Source organism: Botryllus schlosseri, chromosome 10, assembly GCF_051294905.1.
Source record: "Botryllus schlosseri isolate E-star chromosome 10, Bs_hap1, whole genome shotgun sequence".
Classification (NCBI taxonomy): Eukaryota; Metazoa; Chordata; class Ascidiacea; order Stolidobranchia; family Styelidae; genus Botryllus; species Botryllus schlosseri.
Window position 1 is genome coordinate 2749247 of NC_137245.1, and position 16369 is coordinate 2765615.

At 41.2% G+C, this 16369-nt stretch overlaps 3 protein-coding genes and 1 long non-coding RNA gene across 5 annotated transcripts in view; 3 read left to right on the forward strand and 1 right to left on the reverse strand.

Moving 5' to 3' along the window:
• LOC145447823 (uncharacterized) overlaps nucleotides 1–16369 on the forward strand; it is a 245308-nt gene that overhangs the window by 87716 nt on the left and 141223 nt on the right. The gene's annotated exons all lie outside the window — the stretch shown is intronic.
• Nucleotides 1–16369, forward strand: part of LOC145447847 (uncharacterized) — a 287550-nt gene that overhangs the window by 39496 nt on the left and 231685 nt on the right. The gene's annotated exons all lie outside the window — the stretch shown is intronic.
• Nucleotides 4192–16369, reverse strand: part of LOC145447828 (uncharacterized) — a 119096-nt gene continuing 106918 nt past the window's right edge. The window contains exon 2 of the mRNA XM_080326105.1: nucleotides 4192–4850. Coding sequence (XP_080182231.1) covers nucleotides 4308–4850 — 543 coding nt within the window. The 3' untranslated portion in view covers nucleotides 4192–4307. The remainder of the gene's footprint in view (nucleotides 4851–16369) is intronic.
• On the forward strand, nucleotides 9272–10873 carry LOC145449081 (uncharacterized). Of its 2 annotated transcripts, XM_080327553.1 has the most exons (5): nucleotides 9272–9723; nucleotides 9786–9858; nucleotides 10159–10331; nucleotides 10423–10564; nucleotides 10625–10873. In XM_080327553.1, exons 1-3 carry the CDS (start codon nucleotides 9518–9520, stop codon nucleotides 10207–10209), a joined length of 330 nt encoding a protein of 109 aa, XP_080183679.1. In that variant the 5' UTR covers nucleotides 9272–9517; the 3' UTR covers nucleotides 10210–10331; nucleotides 10423–10564; nucleotides 10625–10873. The 2 variants fall into 2 exon arrangements, with proteins under 2 accessions (XP_080183679.1, XP_080183678.1); XM_080327552.1 differs by having other exon boundaries at nucleotides 9311–9858.

Genomic DNA, 16369 nt, shown 5'->3' on the forward strand with positions numbered 1-16369 from the left:
CAGCCAATGCTGATTTTACGAATCGTTGTCGTGTTTTTGAAATCCGCACAGGGGTACCAATGGATAGTGTTGGTTGCTTTGGTGTGATATCACCATATAATCCAGGGGCGGGCAACTTCTCCAGTCGGCGGGCCGGATATAGGAAAATTAAGTACTTGGGGGCCGGATTGCTGAATCGACACATTATTCGCCCATTTATCCACATACACAAGGAATAAATCGTATTTAATGAATGTATTTTAACGGCAGTAATGCCACTTCAAAGCCAGTTCTCGCCGATAATGACGAGGATATAATGTGGATTTGAGAACAGCATTGTCATACAGGCGCCGCCATGTCTGCTTCTCTCTGATCATAGTGCCCTATATAGTGTGGACACAAGCAAATCTCACGGCTCAGTGAAATTGGTCTACGTCACACTTTCCATTTGGTCAAAGGCAATTTGAATGTAGTTTTTGACCGACTTGCCGAGCATTAAATTTGATAAAACGGGTATCAATAGAAAGCTACCGCGGTGCTGGTTGCGAAAATATAAATTCTATTCTGCTCGAGGTTCTGAAACCCCCAAAACCAGCCTTGAATGTTGCATTGTAACGGAGTTTGGTATTGTGACGCAGCCATGCCGTCTGAGCAGCTCAGGAGCAAGCGCGCACGAAAGTAAGAGTGTGAATGCTCAATCGGTTGCGCAACAATGACCAATACGCTTGCGGTTTACTCTGCTCCTCACCTGCTCCCAGACGGCATAGTTGCGTCACAATACCAAACTCCGTTACGATGCAACATTCGAAGCTGATTTTGGGGGGTTCCAGGACCACGATCGAGCAGAATAGAATTGATATTTTCGCAATTAATACCGCGATAGCTTTCGATTGATACCCGTTTTATCCATTTTAATGCTTGGCAAGCCGGTAAAAAATTACCGCCAAATTGCCTTTGACCAAAGGGAAAGTGTGACGTAGACCTATTTCACTGAGCCGTGAGATTTGCTTGTGTACACACCTTACAGGACACTATGCTGTGCTTAATCAACTCACGGTGCAATCCCTAATTAATATTTCAAGGTGTTCGATAAGCCCGGTACCCCAAATTTACCAATATATCAATTCATCAGGGCTGAGTAGGCGATGAGATAGCGTCGTTGTTCAACTGTGTGGACTATTTTATCTCGATATTAAATTCATGCGGACCGCGGCATCTACGAAATTTGAAAAGTGGCCCGCGACCCGTTTTGAGTTGGCGTCCCCTGGCATAAGCGGTGTCTTACAAAAGCCTACAAGTGTGCCGTGCCACAAGTCGGCGGTTACGGAATCAAAAATTAGAAATATCGGTCTCATGTAAATGACCATTGTAGTCTACCAACACCATGATTACCACAAACGATATTAGGGTTGAGTACATCATAAATGCCGATAATGCAAGTCTTCTCGCTTCGACGAACTTGCGTGCAAGCTCCACTCGCACGCTGCGCATACAAATAACATACAGTCACTAAAATTTGACGTAGTAAGCAAGTAGCGGGGTATCTCGGCAGACTGTAGCCGCGGGCCACATTATCATATAAGACGCAAAACTGTCCGCGGGCCGGACAAAATCCCTTCGCGGGCCGGATCCGGCCCGCGGGCCGTATGTTGCCCACCCCTGGTATAATCGATGAAAGACATCTTCCTGATTTGAAAAATTAACATCAACCGGAGCGCGGCCTAAACTGGTATGGTAAGTTGAGTTAAATCCTAGGCATATTTCCGATAAAACATTGACGTAATTTAACGTTTTATTATGTGTAAAGTACCTGAATAATATTTGCTTCACACTTCTGATGGCACGCTCGGCAATCGAGGCCTTCAAATCGCTATGTGTGAAAAAGTGTTTTACACCGTTCTGTTTTAAAAAACTCTGGAAGGAGCGGTTTGTAAACTCAGTTCCCTGGTCGCTCTGAATGATGTGGGGTTTAATTTGGGTAAAGATTTCTTTGAAACATCGAATAACACCCTTTCCAGATTTATCTCGAAGCGGGAAAAGATATAGAAATTTACTGAATATGTCCACAACCAATAAGATGTATTTGAAACCATCATTTTCCGATGCTAGGTTTTCCATATGCATGAGGTCAGCTTGATATTGGACACCTAAACCTGATGTAATTACTTTTGGACGTTGAAACTTTTGTCGGACAGGAAAATGTCTGGTGTAGGTCTCGTGTCGCCTGAGAAAGTCTTTTACCGCGGCTCTATTGCGCCCCCTGCCGAACACATACGCTCCACGATAGCTACCAGGTCGATCCGGAGCGAAATATTCAGTAAACGTTCCATTTGAATCGCGCCGGTGTCTTGATAGACCGCCCCCTTTTCGTTGTGACATGGGGCGAAGGGATTTTAGTTCTGGGTCTAGCAGGTGACTGGTTCGGTACGGGGATCTTTGAAGATTCAGGTTTAATTTTTATCATCTGGCGTAACGCATCCAATTCAGCATTAGAAAACAGGTTAGGTTGATCTGGTACATCGATTTTCATCGGTTGATTCAGAACATCGTGTCTGTTCTGGAACCGATTCAACGCGTCGTTATATAACGCTAATTTTTGATCCCGCGGAATATTCATTTGTAATATTTCATATATACGTTTATCGATGTCTGAATACAGTTTTTGAATGTCGACATGGTTGAGTGGATTCGGCGTGACGTAAATTTTCTTAAAATGTGTCATTTCTTAAATAAATTCCCTAGTAATCCTGTAACCATTGGAAGTATACTTGATATTAGAGACATGAACATCCCCCCATTTTGAGTAACAAGAGTCCTTTTACGGCGCAATGAAACGTCTTTGTTGGTAAGCTTCCTCAAGATGTTCCTATGGCAACACGAGCGTTTCTTCTGAGACGGTGACAGTGGTATATTTCCGTGTAATAAATTTTTCGCACACTCACAAATACAGCGTATTAGACCTTCACTAGCCCCAGATAAAATCTCTTTGCGTATCGCGGGTTTAGCTTGATGCAAGAATGCTAATGTTGGCAAATGGTCTCTTGTTCTGCGCGGAATCGGAGTCATTTTGAAACCAGAACATCGTACACCCGGTATTTATACCGGTTGAGTGTAAATAGTCAATGTTTCGCCTGGAAATATATTGGTCATGACCCGTCTATCATCGGGGCACTCTTGTGTGAGATCGAGGCACAAATACGAATGAGGTCTCTTGACAGCGTCTCTATAACATTCTGTTAGAAACTTGGACTTTGGGTACATCTGACGCCCCAAGACAGATATTTGGTTCTGATCTCTGGGATTTTTAAACAGGCAGACATACATAGCTGATAGACTGAGGTCGCGAGCGCCTTTGCCCTGATGATGAAAGTTTTGTGTGCAGAATATTATTGACTTTCGGTTATGATGCGATATACGTATAAAATATTCTACCAATTTTTCTGTCTGAGTCATAAAATCGTCTACTATTGTCAATACATCCTCATTACTTGATTTAAGATCTTCCAAAATCTCCAGTCCATTGTAAAATTCAACCTGGGGCATGGTCTCAAAAATACTCTGATAATTATTATAACAGTACACGATTCTAGAAATATTAGGTTTGATCATTGAGGCTGCATTCTTGATCAGTTTAGTGATGAAAGTAGTTTTACCACTACGAGATGGTCCGGATAGGATGAATGAGAAAGGATGCTTGAATTCGATGCTGCTGTTTATTCAAACTCGAAAAACGAATGTATTTATATATATATATATATATATATATATATATCACGAGTCCGCGGACTGGGAGAATCCACTGTTGTATTCATCTTCAAGTGGAATGTATAGTCCCAGCAAAGTTCGATTCAGCAGTTTGCCGCGTGTGACAAAGTCCTCATCACTGGCTTGTAATTTCGTCAAGGGTAGTTGCAAGGTCACGAAGGCTTTTTGAAGATCGTCGTCCAGCAGTTGTTCCCAGTCTAGAAAAGTTATTTGTGAAAATGTCTAGCATGAGAACACAAAATCATACATGCTATCTCACCATGGGAGCATTGTTCTAAATCCTCGCGTTGTCTTGAAACGCATCGATTGTAGAATTCATTCGATATATCATGTCTCAAATACATGTCGACGACTTGAATGCGATCGTGATAACGGCACAGTGTCTTGTCATGTAGTTGATCCAGTTTGGAATATTGTAGTATAGATTTTAAGTAGTTAGTAGCCATCTGTAAAACAAAACACAAATACATTAACCATCCGAGCACAAAACTGGTCTTTAACCTGGTTAGATATTACATTTGAACACCTAAAATTGATAAGCATTATCACTAAACAGCAAAAAATCACAAATTGGGATCGGCACAGTTATAGTTATCGGGGAAGCCATCATTTCTCAACTCAGAAGGTTGTGTTCCAGCATCACTGCTTTCCGAGTCTGAATGAGATCGTTTTTTAGAGTTGGCGGCACGATGCTGGTCGAGAAAGAGCTGCAAGGAACGCCCACGCATACAATTCTTGAAGTTGGCTCTTTTTTCCTCCCTATCGAAAAGTGGAATCCAAGTCCTGGTTTTACCCAAAACGACATAATTCGTCAGCTTGGCTCGATTGAAAATGTCTTGGTGATCACTCGGTAGCTTGCGGTCTGGGAATCGGAGTTGTAGTAGTGCTTCCATGCATATTTCACGAATAGAGTTCCATCTTTGTTCGAGCTGGTTCAGGCGCTCCCTGTAATGACGGTCGGATATCGTACCGGTGAGTGGCTCGTCCTGGGTCCCGACTATAGAGTGTTGCGTTAAATCCTGTTCCAAGCCAATGGTTTGCTTATGCAAAGTATCCAAATCTAACTCTATTAAAACAGATTTGATGAAAGAACTTGCACTATTCATCTGTGAAAAACAAGAAAAAACATGATCAGAAATATACAAAAGCAATTACACATTACAGATTCAAGGGAATAGTGGTGACGCCATCGTCCAGAACATGACGCTTGGCGTAAAAATAAGACAAGGTATCGCGATGCTGCTGGTACGTGTAAATACCGTTATTATGAACTCTGAACCCTCTATTATGACCTCCCATAGGTTTTTGAGATGTCAATACTTCAAGGAATGTTTCAAAATTTACTTGACCAGATTTCTGAAGACCTTTCGAGGCATACTTTTGTTTTGGACCATCACAAAAGTAATTTTTTGATTGGAGACCACAAAATGCAGTACCATCCTCATATTCGACCTTGAACAAACCGGGTTCCCGTAGAAAGTATGCATAAACATCTTTACAGCATTGCCTCGTTCGATCGAATGAGGTTGGGTTGGACAGGAACTCATTTCTATGTTGGTCACAAAAATAACGCGGGAACCATTTTTCGTAATTCAGATAAAATTCAGATCTTTTTTCTGGGATTAGCATATCATCGAAAGAAGCTGAATGCCCGACGTAGATCGAGTCAGTATCGCACATAGTTATGGTCCATTGCCTGTCGTCAAAGTACGTACAGAGACAGTCGTAAAAAACGATAGTAATTGCTCCTTCGCGTATTGATAGACGAACCACCCGACATGGATGCAAGAATTCCATTTTATTTTTTTAGGCCTTTTGGTTACTTCGTATAAATTGGAGCTCAACTCTTCTACATTCACAAAAAACGGATCATTGACATTTCTCCGCAATTGACTTTTATCACAAAAACTGGTTCGTTTAAATTTGAGGGGCTTCATTATCATCTTCCCATAAGCACAGTTGCCTGAGAGCTTATGAGTCAAGGATATAATTTCCTTGTCCGGGTCCCGGTCACCTAGCCGTCTCGCGTCAGAGACAGTTTTTGCGAACCCTTCAAAACAAGTTAATTTTGTAAACTCGATTGCCTCGTATATACGTGAAACAATTAGACCATGTTCTATATACCATTTTATCAATGTCGATGACAAAAGAATTCTCTGGCCATAGTACGATGCAACCAACATACGTGTTGGTGTTGGTAATAGGTTGTGATCAATAGCAAATTGCTTCATGTGACCTTTCAAGTCGTTACGTGAGACAAGGGTGTTTTTGAATATTGGACACAGTTCAGAAAAATATCTTTTCAAATGGGAAGGAGTGTAAATATCAACCAGTAAAGCCCCAAAGAACGTTCCATCTAACACCATTTCAATCAACTTATGAGCTGTTAGTGACTTGTTGCGAATCAATCGAGGTCGAACACTGTTTATAAATTGAGCGATTTCCGAGTTTTCACGTTTAGAGATATCCCAGTGACATTCCCACATCGTGATAACACGATGCCCTAGGCTTCTGTAATATGAATATACACGTTCTGTTCGCTCTCGACGCACGGGGTCGTCATATGCAAAGCGACATTTACTGTGAGAATGGAAGAAACATCCTAGAAATGATAACACAACGCCTTGACCCGATGAGTCACGGTAGAATGCATCTGCAGGGTACCCCCTGGAACCTATCCTTACTTCTGACCCGTTGAAAGCATGGTGGACATGTACACCATGAACATGAGAATAGTACTGTATCCATTCATGCGCTTTATGACCAAAGGTAGGAGCAGTCTTGACCGGTTTAAATTTAGAACACTCGTTATCAAGGCTTTTCCAATGAATGGGATAGCCTGCCGGTGACGCAAGCGCGATTGATCGGAGGTACATCGAATTGCAGTCCAAACCTGTTATATACTGCGTTATTTTCGCGTCTTTACCATAGAAAAGTTGTTTTATGCGAGTTTCATCCTTTTTTTGATACCTATTAAAGATAATTGACGGGCCACCGACAAGATTTTCACGAAAAAGTAAAGCTAGATCTTTATGCTTTTCACTGAACAAGGTGAAGCACCTTGGAATGGAATTGAATATATACCTCGAAACAACACCCGGCAGCGAGACAGCTTCTTTAAATATATCCACATTAAATTGAGACTTGAAAGAGTCGAATTGCTTTTCTAACCCTTCAATGAAGTAGTGAGTGTCAATTGCATTGTACCATTTTAGATAGTCACGAAGCGATGTCATATTATGATCATTCCAAACCTTGAGGCAGTTTTCATAATCAGCTTTCGATATATTACAACGTTTTATCGAGCTATAAAATGACTGATGATTCGGGAGCATAGGGTAATCTAACAGTTCAATACTAGTCAGAAATTCATATGGAAAATGACCCTTTGCACCACTACATTTAAACGCTTTCAGATATTTTTCATAAGAAAAACCAGGTGCCAAGTAGTTGACGATATCGAGGAAACGAAGCCTGTTCGTAGTTAGCGAGAGAAATGTGTTACCACGCTTCAACCACGCTTCAAAACATTCAAGTTTTCATCAACGAAAAAACGCAGCAAGTATACCTTAAGACAGTTCAAGTCGTATCTGCCACCATTAAAAGATATAACTGGTATTTGCCTTAGATAGCACATGAATTCATCTTGTAGTAAACGTTCCAATGGTAAAGGCTTGTCCGAGGGGTCTAATACTTTCATCTCTGTGATTTTAGATTCAAACAAATCCAGATATTGACGGTATTCAACTAGCAACAGACTGAAGGATCGACTCTGAATTGTATGAAAAATCTCTACCATCTCTTCACACAACTGAATTGAGTCACCATTAGAAACAATTACCTGTGGTTCCAAATACCCGTCTACATTTGATGATATACTAACGGAAATTGGAATATGCTTCCACTCGTAAGTCGTTTTAGCTGAGGGATCAAAATCACATTGTTGAAACATACTCTCGATATCGAAGGCAATCCGATATTTGAAAAAACGTAAATGATTTGGGACAATTATGCCTTCAATCTCCATTCGTTCAAATACCGTCAAAGGTGGTCTATATATCCCGCCGGGAAATATCTCGACAGGTTCAGTGATGCAGTTGTGCCTGGTCAGATGAGTTGCAAGATCGAAAAATTTTCCACAAGATTCACAATGATAGCTTTCGAGGTATCGATTGATCTGAGTTATCAAGCAAGCATGAGAATTTTCGAGGTGTAAATAAACAGGAGTGGCTACATAAGTACTACGTCGGACAGCAATAGCTTTACCATCGGTCTTACGATAGATAGATATCGCTACATCAAACAATGTTTCGATGTCAGGTAACATTTCAAAAGTTACACCACCAACAACGTTCACACCATAAACCTGGGTATACTGTTCAGCCAATGATTTCGCATCACGATCGAGCGAGTGGCCAATGCAAAGAAATACACACAGATTATCGATATACCGATTACGATTTTTATCACGAAGTAGTGACATGACACATTTCGATTTTGTAAGCCACAGAGGAAGATTAACATCAGCACACCCTATCAATAACCTATCGCTAGGGAATACGTAAAACTGTATATTTGTTAGACAAACAGGCTGTGATTTAGTATCTGGTCGGGCTTTACGCAATACATCAAATGCAGTTTCCAATCTAATGGATTCTACAAATTTTTCAAACTGTATCAATGATGAAATAGCCAATGGCATATCCAGAACACGATCGATATTTGACGATGCATGAAAATAACGATATCTTAGAGTCTCGGTGTGGTATAGAATACAGCCATATGAATAGTTGACTTTAAATCTACACGATTCAGAGAAGAATATCGCTTCGATGTCCTCGCGAACAGCCGAGAGTTGACGATTTATAATCCGAATATTGTACACCACTCGAGATCTGCCTATGTTTGCTGCATACGATTTTATGGCTTGCCAGTTCTGTGTTAAAATTTCTTGACGTTCATCACCAATATCTGGTGGAAATTCATCTTCCTCACGGATACGGTGTCTTCTGCGACGGCTCATCTGTAACATTGAATTCGATTTCAATTTCACACTCTGTATTCTAATAATCAACGAGATAGTAATACTTACTTATATTTTTTCTCTTGAAATCTTGAGTTCTTTTTCACCTGGTAAGCAAAGAAACAACCTTCCTCAAAATTATGTTCACCAACTTAAGATAGTAAAAAACAGAGAACTCACCGATGCAATAAGTTCGATGATTGGGCTTGATTCTTCTTCTCTTTCTCTGTTTCGATGAAGCAAGAAAACATCGCGTTAACACAAACTTTGGTTTATTGAATAAGATCAGTGTATTACTTACACGTGTATATTGGTAATATATTCACGAGCGCAGATTCGAGATCCTCTCGCTGCGACGGCCAGGTCGGAAAGACCGAGTTGACTGCGTCGAGATTAATCCAGTGCGAGCACCATCTAGTGTTTACGATTTTCCGATCGTTTGTAAGCCTATTTATTATCTGTAATTTCATACACATCACATTAAAGGTCAACTGCATCTTAAAAATGACTTTGCCTTATATCGTACGTTATGTGGTTAGGAATATGAATAAAATAATAAAATTGAAATTACATGATAGTTTTCAAGTAATTTAAATTATAAATCGAAAAGCTGAAAAACGGATATGAAATCATTCAGCTATGAAATGACGTCATGTGAGTGACACGGCTAAAGTCCTGGTATAGCTCAGTATGGTAAACAGATAGTTATTAGTGCTGGGATTGATTTTGATACTGGATTTGATTGTGAATATGGAAGGTATGAAGAAGATGAGGCACGGAGGTACATCTGGTGTCGCGTATGGTTGCTCGAATATGCGATATTCGGTACCCAAAGTGTCTTTTCATTGCTGTCCAAACCCTATTGCTGGAGAGGATTATGAAGACTGTGAAAGTGATATCCAATCCCTGTCAACTGATGATAGCTTCCACCCAACAGAGTTAGATGGCGAGTCAGAGTGAGTACTTGAACAGTGTAATCATATTTGTACCAAGTCTTCACCAATATATTGATTTGCAGGCATTCAGATTCAGAGGAATGTCTGGAGAATAGCAAGAAGACCCAGTTTGTGATTGTGGACAGAAATAAGCTGGTGAGCATTTTTCAGCATTGTCCAATGTGTCAATGAGAGTCGGACGTGCAAGAGTCTGGTTTAGGTAGCACACTGAGGATCAAGCAAGACTGCACAAACTGCTCATACTCCAGATTTTGATTTACGGGTAGTGTAGATGCCGTTACATCCTTTAAAGATGAAATAGCCTACTTGACTGTATCAAAAAGAAACAAACTGCTCCATTCAGCATATATACATGATACATATAGGCCTAAATTTAAGTTACAATGAATAGCATCTTTGATTCTGTTGTTTACCATTATGACAATCCATTTTCAGATTCATTGGCATATGAAAGGATTGGCGATGTTCTCTACTCCACGCGAATGAAAAATGACATACGCCATCTATCGCCGAATGGAAGCACTGCTGGAAGTGAATCATTCAATGCCCTCCTCAATTATTTCTGCCAAAGTTATATCACTACAACCATATTTCAGTCAAAAAGCCAGGTAGGTACCTTGCAGTGTCTCGGCTATTCAAAACAACCTATATCAGATTTTGGTATGATTACTAGCCTCATCAATTATGCATTTTTTGTAGGATGCAGTTGGCAATCCTGCATTTCAATGAAAATTGCTCGAAAACTCAGAAAATGCCGAAAGAAAGAGCACCGCGGTCAAATACCCGAAGTACAAAAATGGGGAATGTACGGTCCACAAGATACTTGAAAATTCAACATTTGGTAACTGCCGTCGATCTGACTGCATCATAAGATTTCGTCATATTGTTATGCCTGTTCTAGATTACTGCAATGAGCTTGTCGAAGAAGTTCAAGCAATCATCAGAACTGGACCAGAAACTGATGTTGAGTTGAACGATTGTGCTGAGACCGTTCCACCTCCTCTGACTAGCAGCATAATCAAAATTAGCAGAGAGGAAGCTATTGCCCGACCGACATAAAACTCGATATGCTTTTCTGCCTGACACAGTAGTTATTTTGGTCAATGAGATATATGCGTTTATTATTTGGAATACAACTGTACATTCACAATGTAGCGTTACTGAACTGGAATCCTTTATAAGAATTTGACGTAAATTTTGTTCGAACAGCAGTAACAACGCATGCAGGCAGGATTTTCCGCTGCTTTTTGCCACAGAATCCCCATACCCAGCGAACACAATTTCTGTAGGCAGTATGTTTCAACTTCCTGAAAAGTGAAAACAAGTGTATTAGTGCGAGAAAAGTATTTGGCGACCGAATCAGAGACTGATCCTATTCATGCATTGAACTCGATGATATTATTCTGTGGCCATATTCCTGTTGATATCCATAGTAGGAAATCTGCAATACGTCAACGTCCAGACACACTGAATTGCATCCTGGCAATTCTGTGATACACTTTAATTCTGTCAGTAACTCTCGGAACCTCCTTACAGCAAAAACTTATCAAGATAGACAGCTACAGTTTATTCTATCTGTGATCGATGCAATTACACGGAAACATTCCATTTCAGTATGTCAATCATATTGTGTTAGGTAAGGATAGGTTCACTACGCCTACCGCGAACCGTCAACACCATTGACTTGCGTGTAACGATAAAAATAGCGAAATGAATGGTGAGCAATAGAACGTTGCGAATGAGGTCGACTACTCGGTTCCCAGCATATTGGCGATTCTGTCACGCAATGCCATTGCGGTGGCAGATGCACCCAAGATGATGCCATCTTGGTCCTCTTCAGTTTCAATGACTGGGTTGCAATTTAGCAGCGGCACTTTCTTTCTGCGGCAGATGTTGTGCAGAATAGCGCAGCACACAAAAATCTTACAAACTTTCGTCGGTGAGTAACATAGATGACCCCCCGTTGCATCGAGTATCCTCCATCTCTGCGTCAGTACTCCAAAAGCTCTGTTCAATGAATATATATATAGCCTACGTAAGAGTCTTTCTTTACATATGCTAATATACCCTACCTTTCCACTACTGACCGCGTTGAATTTTTCTTGGTTTGGGTTAGAAGGTTTCGAGTAATCTTAGTGTTGGCGACCACACCTCAAAATTCAATATAACCGGTAATATCCGAAAGCTATTGTTATACTGATTCCGAATATATAATTTTTATCTGGTTCCGGGCACTGGAACTATAGAGATTGTAGGATGGAGCGACGACTGATTTAAATGCCCAATTGATATTCATCCGCGACATATTTTGTTGGATTGATTTTGCAGTACCTATCTTGTTAGAATGAATATTTATGGTATTATTGCAGGTATTACTTTTAATATTTGACATTGTAATAGTATTAGTGCATATTCACACAGAAATACTCATAATAATTAAACTGCACTATTTACACATCGCGCAATAATAATCCCTTTAGATCAGTGGTTCTTAACCTTGCCCACAGCGCCCCCCAGGGGGCGCTGGCGACTTTGAAGGGGGGCGGAAGCGCTCAGGGGGCGATATGGGGGGCGCTGGGCTCAGGGGGGCGGTATGGGGGGCGCTGGAGAAAAATGGCTTCGCAGTAGATGAAGTGGTGATAGGACTTATCCTTAATGAGTATTCAGGGCAAATTAACACCGAAAACTTCGTTACATATAGCCTTCAAAATACATATAGGTTTGATTGCCCATGGGCGCGTAAATGAGTGACACCGAATGTTCCTGTCTTGGCAATCTGAACTCCAGAAGACGAATTCCATCTGGCAGGGAAAAATTATATATCAGTGAGGAAATACCAATCTGAAATTGGTGAGTCTTTTAGTTTAGTACGGTTGGGCGACAGGGATATTCCTGTTGGGCGATATCCCCGTTGAGCGATTCTATATTTTTTGATATTGCAGACAGGGGGTCACGAAATAACATCATGCAACGAAGTCATACCAACGGCCTCGCCCGCCCGAACATGTTTAATTATTAGTAACGGGCCCTACAGTTTTCAAGAAACCTCACAATGTTCACTTCAAGTTTTGGTGAGTCTGCGCACACTCAACAACTCACTGCGCTGACCCTTGGATAACGATGCGTAACGACTAGAAAAAGGTAATAACTTCGGATTTGTTGTGCGCAACGTAGGCTAGATTTCCTGTGCGCAGAGACCGTGTCAGCACTGCACACGTGTGCAGCTTAGAGGGAACATTGCACCTCACTCAGCTCTACCGGTAAATGTGTTTACATGAGCCGAGACAGGATAAATATTGATCTCAATTTACATGCAATTCCCGATGATATTGACCAATTCAATCATTAATTTGTGAATTTTTTCGCGCTTCGCGCGACTAGGCGAGCATAACTGCCTCAGTAAATGGACACCCAATGTAGATACCTAATGGGCTATCGGCCAATAGCGGACAGCCTAATGGAGGTCTGGGAGTGAATCAGTGAAGTAACCCGGAAGTTTGGTTTATCACCCGATGGGGGCCCTGGACCAACGTTTTTTGTTTGGAGGGGCTGACGAAGTGCTGTTACTGCCTTGGTAACGAATAATTGTACCTGCGGGCACGCCCGAATATGTTTAATTATTATAATTACGTGCCCTTCATTTTCCTATACAACAGCTCACTCAGTGCTACTGGTAAATCTCAATTACGTGGGCTGAGAGGATAAAAAGTTTATAGCGAGTTATATATGGAATTACCACCTTTCCATTCGTACATTATAGAAAATTTTGGTACCTAGGGCGACCCGGCCACAAAAACTTTGCTGACCATCAAAATCACGATATGGGGCTCTTTGGGGCGAAGCCCTCAGAGGTTCAGTTTATCACGCTATGGGTGCCCAAGGCAATCGTTTTTAGGGTGGTTGACGAAGTGCTATTACGGCCCTCCCTCTTACTCATTGTCTTTATTACATTCCTTGCAATATGAAGTTGGGGGGCGCTGGAGCACGATAATTTTTGAAAGGGGGCGCTGAAAGAAAAAAAGTTAAGCACCACTGCTTTGCGTAGTGAACAACTCATTGTTACGAGCACGACTATCAATCCCTTGTGGAATTCAGACGGTGAAAGTTGGAGAAGTAGGTCATAATAACGCATATTTGTCGATGGAATGGGTCGGCATATAGGAGGTTGAATTGTTATAAAGGAATGTCATACAAATTCGATGTCATGATATGGTCGTATAAGTGTAGGCCAGGGGTGGGCAAACTTCTGAGCTCGCGGGCCGCATTCAACATCTGAATCCAGTCGCGGGCCGCACTGTATAAAATTGGGATTAAAAACCGAATTGCAACATTGGTATTTGATTATATAGTGAGGACAGGGAGATAATATATGTGCCAAACATGGCGAGATTTCATAGGCTGGTCGACCTGAGTAACCAATTTGTCAAAACTTTCGAGATGAAAGTCGGTTGTCCCGATTCTTACAACAGGATTTAAATTTAAATCTTTGAGCACTGAGCAGCGATCTATTCATAGATTTACTAATTCCAATTTTGGTTCAGTTTCAGGACACACAATGCTAACAGCATCATACGCATTTCCAGACACGCTTCTACTATGTGTAGATAAAATTTGAATACCCCAATTCTACGCATACAACAAATCTACCTAAGACACGCGCTAATCGTTTGTTCTTCATAAGCAATTCACTGAAATATTTAAAACTGGAGTGGCCAATCTGAAATCACACTCGTGAATCGAGTTATGTCAATCTCCTATACTATTTATGTGATGTTTAGCAGTTGAAACCTTTCAAGCTGCGTGGGCCTTGATATCGGGCTGTCGCGCAGCAAAATTAAACATAAACAATAATTATAGGAAGTATTTTACCTTAGAATAGTGAAGAAATGCCCCCTTATGATGGTGAAAGATTCGGTGCCCCCCTTATCGTCATATCACAAAACGCAACCAGGATGCTAGCAAACCTAACGAATAGTTTGGTGGCATGGAAAGTTTCGACTGTGGATAATATATCTTGAAATCTAAAATTCCTGCTATATACAGAGCAATAATCCTGAATTGGATGGAAATTGCGCGTAGCGCGAATTTTTTTTTCAGTTGAGCTCAGCCTCGCACCCTCGTCAGATGCTTTCACGCCGCCAAGGTGGGCGCGCCCCCACAGTTTGAGAACCACTGCCTTAGAATTATCATGGTGAAATATACTAAGAAAAAGTTTAACTCAAGTCCCTGCATTATTTCGATTTTTAGAACGCATTTTATCAATATTTTTTGATAAGTTTCATTAGACTCTCGCGGGCCGCACAGAACGGCGTGGCGGGCCGCATGCGGCCCGCGGGCCGTAGTTTGCCCACCCCTGGTGTAGGCTGATCTTGAATACGTGCGTGAAGGACTTGCGTTTAATCTCGTGAATCTGCCATGTATTTTAACTTGCCGACGAGAAAATAGAAGTCATTATTACCGCATTCAATGTTGTTGATCCTATAGGCTATCTAGCTGTTGCCTACTTCGATCATATCTGCTAGCGGACATTGCTGTGATATTATCTAGAACCAGTGAGCCATCTTCTTGTACCGAGCCGGTATTGTAATTATTATTTAAGTAGCGCAACGGAAATAAAGTTCTGAAGGTTATGCTTGCACAGAAGTTTTGATTCCTTTATAACCTATACTAAACGTGATAGTTATGGGAGTATTGGGAATCAATCGACCAGGAGGAATTTCCCAATGCTTTGAAGGAATGGATGAGTGGAGTGGAATCAGTTGTGGCGTGTGGCATATTCCCCACCGTGGGGGGACGGACTCAAGAAGCATGGGAAAGTGCATAAACTCCCGTCACCAAGTGAGCAAATTGACATCGACCGAGTAATGGACATTTTGAAGATTGCTTACCACAATCGTCATTCTATTTCCAAGTTTGGGCCACGGCTTGAGGAATTGGATTTAAATCTTGTTGTTCCACTTGTCAGGCGCTTGAATGTTGTGATTTTGGTGACATTGGTACTGATGGCATATCTACTTGTGATATCAAACCATTAGGCCTGCTATACCCCAAATTTTGCTGTTCAAATTCGTAGCTGATTGAACCAAATCTGGAATATGTTTGTGCCTCTCTGTCACTGGCAACTCTTTTCTGGGAAAACGGATCTTCCATTCTTTTTATATGAATATACATATCAATTGGAATCGTTTGGTGCATTGGTTTCTTCATCTGAGTGAGAGATACCACGCATGCCGTTATGAATATGCACAAACCGTAGTGAATTAATATTTTTGCACTATAATTATTACGTAACCAAAAGCCTAGTTTGGAAGCTAGTTTAGTGGCAGACATACAGTATATCAGCCCGTCTGAGCCTTTGACAGGCTGGAAAACTGACGTTAAACTAACTTTTTGGTTCCTTTCGCTAACGCAAATTTCAACTTCTTCATGGGGTTATTGAAGGGTACAAGTTTAGGTCAACACGGTGCCAAAGCTATCTGTTAATATGTATATGTAATATTTGTTGAAATTATTGCAAAAAATCCTGCGATAGTTTATACATATCCACGGCCACTGTGTTGGGTGATGTAGCCAATAAGCGAGACACGCAGAAAGATGACTTGATCATGAGAATCTGCCGACCTTGGGTTTGAATTCATGATAAGAT

Bases quoted from the DNA above. Each gene is read 5' to 3' on its own strand.
- LOC145449081 (XM_080327552.1), top strand. From the start codon at position 10,213: ATGACATACGCCATCTATCGCCGAATGGAAGCACTGCTGGAAGTGAAT. The intron at 10,332-10,422 runs GTAGGTACCTTG...CATTTTTTGTAG, and splicing joins TATTTCAGTCAAAAAGCCAG to GATGCAGTTGGCAATCCTGC. The intron at 10,565-10,624 runs GTAACTGCCGTC...TGCCTGTTCTAG, and splicing joins ACTTGAAAATTCAACATTTG to ATTACTGCAATGAGCTTGTC.